The sequence below is a fragment of the Sminthopsis crassicaudata genome, chromosome 2, assembly GCF_048593235.1.
Source record: "Sminthopsis crassicaudata isolate SCR6 chromosome 2, ASM4859323v1, whole genome shotgun sequence".
Classification (NCBI taxonomy): domain Eukaryota; kingdom Metazoa; phylum Chordata; class Mammalia; order Dasyuromorphia; family Dasyuridae; genus Sminthopsis; species Sminthopsis crassicaudata.
Window position 1 is genome coordinate 539700912 of NC_133618.1, and position 6000 is coordinate 539706911.

The 6000-nt window shown below is 42.4% G+C and overlaps 1 protein-coding gene across 1 annotated transcript in view; it reads right to left on the minus strand.

The window, feature by feature from the left end:
• Positions 1 to 4073, minus strand: part of DIS3L (DIS3 like exosome 3'-5' exoribonuclease) — a 38701-nt gene extending 34628 nt beyond the window's left edge. Inside the window, exons 1-2 of the mRNA XM_074294752.1 lie at positions 3716 to 4073; positions 1077 to 1230 (exon numbers count right to left, since the gene is read on the minus strand). Coding sequence (XP_074150853.1) covers positions 1077 to 1230; positions 3716 to 3854 — 293 coding nt within the window. The 5' untranslated portion in view covers positions 3855 to 4073. The remainder of the gene's footprint in view (positions 1 to 1076; positions 1231 to 3715) is intronic.
• Between the last annotated feature and the right edge of the window lie 1927 nt (positions 4074 to 6000).

A 6000-nucleotide genomic window follows, 5' to 3' on the forward strand; every position in this document is an offset into this window, starting at 1 on the left:
GGAGCTGCATTAAACTTGGGCATGTATAAACATTTCTACTTTACAGTCAGAACAAAATCAGCTTCAAACTCATTTAATAATATTCTATCTGAAAAATCTGCACACAATCTACTTAATGTACATTTTATGAACAGAACATGTAATAAAAGGCAATTTATCATTTTAATATACAAATAAAAACACTTTACACCCTTAACTGTCAAGTAATGAAGAAACTTCAGTGTTTGATAAGAATAAATAACTCCTATATTTAAATGATTTTAGGTATTGGGTTGAAGATATAATTCTAACCACTCTCTCTACAAAGGGTGGTCTCCAAGGGCAACCACAGAATCTTCTTAAAACATTAAATGAAGCAAAAACATTGTTAAGGCATTTCTGTTTTAAAAATCTGTCAACTGTTTTTTACCATTTAGATATTTTTATATGGAAAGGGTTTTAGACTGGCTTCTTCCAGAAGGCCTTTGTTTAGCAAATGCAATTATTGTGAATGGCTGATACCGTAAGATTCTCAGAACAAAATGGGAGTCTATTTTAGGCCTCCTTCAATAAATTATTATATGTTATAATCTGTATGCACTTGCAATAGAAGCATAGATTTTAAAGAAAATACTGGACTGTTTTTCATTCAATAAATTGTTCCAAATTTCTGAAAGAATACACACACATATAAATATACACATATGTATACACACACATACAAAGAGTATATGAACATGAACATACATTTCAGGATTAAAGTGGAACTAAAAAGAAATCATCAAACAGCTTTCTGCTGCAAGAATACAGATGAAATAATGTGAAGGTTGCACTGGTTGTAACCTTAAAATATCAACCTACTGAGACATGAACTATAGAAGCAGATGAGCAGATGATTATGCTTCAGTCATGTGCTGAAATAAAAACTGTGAAAGAGCTTCTGCAAAAATGCCTTTGATAATTCCTTATTAGAAAAGTAAATTCCAAAATTCCTTTTAAATAATAGGTTTCTTATCCTCTCCATTCTCCCTCCCCCAAGACCTTTCTTGTTTAATAAGTTCAAATCAGGAGCAAAAAATTATGCAAAACAGATATACCTTCGTCCTCTTTGATGCTGTACAGCTTGACAGGCTGTTTGCATGAAAATAATACCTTTCAGCTCAGGAAACTCAAGAATTTCAAGGTAATCTTGAACAACTTTCCAGTCAGGGATAACATAATGAGTCACATCACTGGACAAAAGTTTCCCATCTGGAACATAATTCAAAATTTAAGAGATGAGACAACATTTCCAAGGCTGCTTTATTACCACTGTCATGTTGCGGAGTCCCAGTGAACAAAATAACTTACAACCTTAACTACTCTGCATGGCTTTTAAAAGACAAGACAAATATACCTTGGTACAGGGCCAAAGACCAGGTAAACTTAGCAGCTTCATTTTTCTAAAGGTGGGATAAATAAAAACATAACACTGTTTATTATGGTGCCAGAGTTACACTGGGGGGGGGGGATTGATAGATTTTTCTGAAAAATCAACAAACTTTTAGGATTGTTTAGATTTTCTGAATTAACCCATCACTGCCTAACAATCCATATCTGCAAATCAAATAAAAAAGACAATTTCCAGAGATTCATAAAATGCTATGTTCTACCTTATGTTTTGGATTATAATGCTGATGATCTATAATGAAGTTGTTAATTGAATAAACTATTCAGTAAAAGTAATGAGCAATGAATGATAGAATTTCTGTCCAGATCCTTGCTCAACTTGGACCATTAACTTTCATTATTCCCTAAAATTGATCCAGGATTACTTTCCCAATCCCCCCTTTCACCATAGGAATACTGTCTCTATTCCATCTTATGTGACCATGGACTAGTTATTTAAAATTTCAACTCTAAAACCTATTATGAAGGCTAGTCTTAAAAGCAAACCAGAAAAGACATTGTAGAATATACTAAAAACCACCGTATTTTAGGAAAAACTAACAGTAAGGGTTTACATATGTCTTCTGCAAGTTTCTTGCCATTGTAGTGGTTCACACAAAAACATCATGAGAGAGTGGGCACTCAACGGCTATCATGGCATTTATGTAACAGACCAGCCACAAAAAGCCCATGTCTGGTATAACAACCAACCTTCCTTCCTTCCTTCCCTCCTTCCTTCCCTCCCTCCCTCCCTCCCTTCCTTCCTTTCTTTCTTTCTTTGTTTTTTTTTTAATATTTTAATGGTTTTTATTCACCAGATATATGCATGAGTAATTTCACATTGACAATTGCCAAAGCTTTTGTTCTAATTTTTTCCCTCCTTCCCCCTCCTCCCCCAAATGGCAGGTTGACCCATACATGTTAAATATGTTAAAGTATAAGTTAAATACAATATATGTATACATGTCCAAACAGTTGTTTTGCTGTACAAAAAGAATCGGACTTTGAAATAGTGTACATTTAGCCTGTGAAGGAAATCCAAAATGCAGGTGGACAAAGGTAGAGGGATTGGGAATTCTATGTAGTGGTTCATACTCATCTCCCAGAGATCTTTCCCTGGTTCAGCTCATTACTGCTCTATTGGAACTGACTCCATTCACTGTTGGAGAGGGCCACGCCCATCAGAATTGATCATCACATAGTATTAAACTGACTTTTCAGTGGGACTCAACCCTTCTCTCTGCTCTGGGAGAACTTGCCACAATCCAAACGGTTATTTGGCCTTTAAAAAATCAGGTAATTTTTCTCAAGGTTTCAAGCCCTGAAGGGTCAGCACTGGAGCATATTAGGAAATGCATTCAATGAGAATGGCTCCTAAGAAAGTGAACAACAGGGATGCTGCTTTTTCATAGAGTCCCAGAATTTAAAGCAAGAATATAGAACATTATGTCACAACCATTCACCCGGAAGAAAAGGAATCTGTCACTCAGAAAGAAGTAACTTGAGATCAATCAACCAATCAGCAAATTCTTATGAAGCCCCGATTGTGTGTAAAGCAGCTGGGTGTGGGGGAGGGGAAAACACCGGCCCAGCCTTAAAGACGAGATTCTCAAGGAGACAACGTAGATGTCTCCCAACGAGAAAGACAAGGAAGGTGGGGAGTAAGCTAAGAACTGGGGTCCTTCATGTTTCTCAGACTGATGTTTCTAAATGCGCAAAATTATCAAAACAAAAACAAGAAATCTCATTTATGCTGAAGTACCGGGGAGATTTCTGGGGGGCGGGGGTCCAGGCTCAGATTGCAAGGATCAAGAGCCACCTCCCCTCCCCCGCTCCAGGGGGCGCCAGAGCGGCGAGTAGAGGAGCGCAGGCCTGGTGTTGCAGTTCCGGCTTCCCGCGGCTTCCCCACTCCGCCCCCAGAGGACGCCCAAACTACGAGGGAATAGCCCAGAACCAAAGTTTATATTCCTTTTAGAAAATGGGAGTGGGAGGCGCAGTTTACATCCCCGTTCCACCCCTTCCCCTACGCCTAGGCTTCGGTGCCGCCGGGCATCCCGGGACCCCCGCCAGGAGGAGGCGGGGAACACAGGCCCAGCGTTCACAACCTCGCCCCGACCAGCGGTCGGTCCCGAGCCGTCCCGCGTCCTCTCCGCCACAAAGGCGCAGACCGAGTGTTTACACTGCCGTCGGCTCCTCGCTTCGCCTCCGCCCCCCCTGCAGGGGGCGCCACAGCTGCGGGCAGGCCGAGAACACCGCCCGCGTTTATCCCCGCTCCCGCCAGTCCCTTCCTACTTCCCCCGGTTCTGACCGTTGCGGCAGCGGGCGGGCTGTGGGCACAGCGGGCTGTTGCAGGGCACGCTGGGCCGCAGGTAGTGCTCCCTGACAATGCGCACAGTGCGGCCCTGGAACGTCCTCAGGTGCAGCACCTTCTCCCGCTTCTGCAGCATGGCGGCGGCGGCGGCGGCGAGGCCGGGCAGCGGGAAGAGGCGAGGCCGCGGCTTGGGGCCCGCCCCCTTCCGTCCCCGGGAGGCCGGGCCCTGAGTGCGGCAGGGCGCCTCCCGGGGGCCTGAGGCCGGAGCTGCAGCTCACGCTGCGGAGGCCGCTCGACTGCTCTCCGCCGGCCCAACGGCCGCCCCCGCCTCGATCTTTAGGCCTCGGAGAGGGGTGTGGGAGGGGCCCGACATCCCCTTCCTGCGGAGCCGAGGTCCGAGCCTCGTGCCTCAGTTTACCCTTTTTCCGGCGTGTGTGTGGGGGAGGGCATGAAGAGAAGATCTACCCACGCCAAACGAAGTTATAGAGACCCAGGAGGGGAAGAGAAAATACACGAAAGGCTCCGCAGATTAATTACTGTGGGTGTTAAGAACTCATTGTAAAGCGAGAGAGACAAACTAGGGGTAGATGTGTGTGTATGGACGTATATGTGGTCTGTTCTCCATATGTACATGCACATGTATATGTATAAATATGTGTGTATAGGTGTATATGTGTTCTATGTGTGCATATAAAAATATACACAGAGGGAGGTAGCGAGGAAAATCACGGAAGGCTTCTTGCCGGAGGTGCCATTTTTAGGGGAGACTTGGAAAGAAGCTGGCGTGGAGATAAGAATATTGCAGGCTTGAGAGAGAGAGTTTGTGAAAGTTTCCCCCGAGAGGGATGGAGTTTGTAGAGTTTTGTAGCGATGATTTGCAACTAATACACTTAGGGTTGCACTAAGGAAACTCTTACCCGATGCCGCCATAACCACAACTCAGAGCTTCGTCACCACACCTGGGAGAGACCCTTTCTGAACATAGAATGTGCAGCCCGATGCTTTGGAAGTGACCGAAGGGCTTCTCGGTGCTGTGCTATAGTGAACGTGTGGCTAGTGAGGTAGTACGCTCACCTGTGCATCTGCTGCATTGGCTTTGTCCTCATCATGTCAAGTATCACTACGTAAGATTTGGAATCTACTCTGCCATACAGCTAGTCAGTCTATTACACATGTGAGAGTTTTCCGTTCATTTACAAAAAAGACCTCAGGCTATCCACAACAGTTAGAATTTAATGTGCTTAGTAGTATTTCACCACCAGCAGATTTCATTCATTTATTCAACAAACATTCGTGAAGTGTCAATGACTAACAGCTGTATGGGCTCTCACAGCAAGAACAGATAGAAAACATCTATGTATGTGGTGGACATTTTAGGGGCATTCAAAGGGGATTCCAAGCCAGGTCAAGATAAACTCGAATCCTGCAGCTCAGGAGGTGTTACTCGGTAAGTGTCAGGAGAGGCACAACATTTATTAAACTCCCACCATATGCGCTATACTTCCAGGCATGGAGTTGATAGAAATTTTAGTAGAGTAGTCAACTAGCTAGTAAAGTACTAACTAGTAGTAAAGTCTTTAGATGATTGTAAAGATCAAATGAGATAATATATGCCATGTAGCATCTTTAAAGAACTATGTGGATGCTAGTGATTGTTAGTTAACCTCTTTGATACCTAGGGCCCTCCAAAATAAATGCAATGTTGCATTTATTTTGAATTCTGTTCACATTCTGTAGATAAAAAGGCACCTGTTATGTATACATATATATGCACACGCATTTTGTTTCTTTGGTAGATACAGGGATTGTCTGTCTTTATATCTGCAGCACCTATAGAATATTTGGCACATAGTAAGTGGATAAATTTTTGTTGATTAACAAAATCATTAACAAAAAAGGAGTTTCCTTGTACCTGAAATCGCTAAGCCAAGTCAGTCAGCATTTTATTAAACACCAGGCACATGCTTATCACTGTCTTCAATACAGAGACAAAAATGAAAAAAACAAAAACACCCCAAACCTAACAAAACAATTTGTAATGACATGTAGTTTTATGCTTCATTATGTTCTATCTTTTTTTTTTGTTATAGAACATAAAAATACATCTATCAGCACAAAATATTTTGTTACTGATTTCAGGAGAAACTCCTTCAATAATTTTGTTAAGCATCTGTACATTCATTGGACCATAGGCACTATTAGAAGTTATGTTAAAAACAAACATCCCTGTTTTCTAAGAATTTACCATCTGAAATGGAAAACACTGTCCCCCCCAAAAAGAC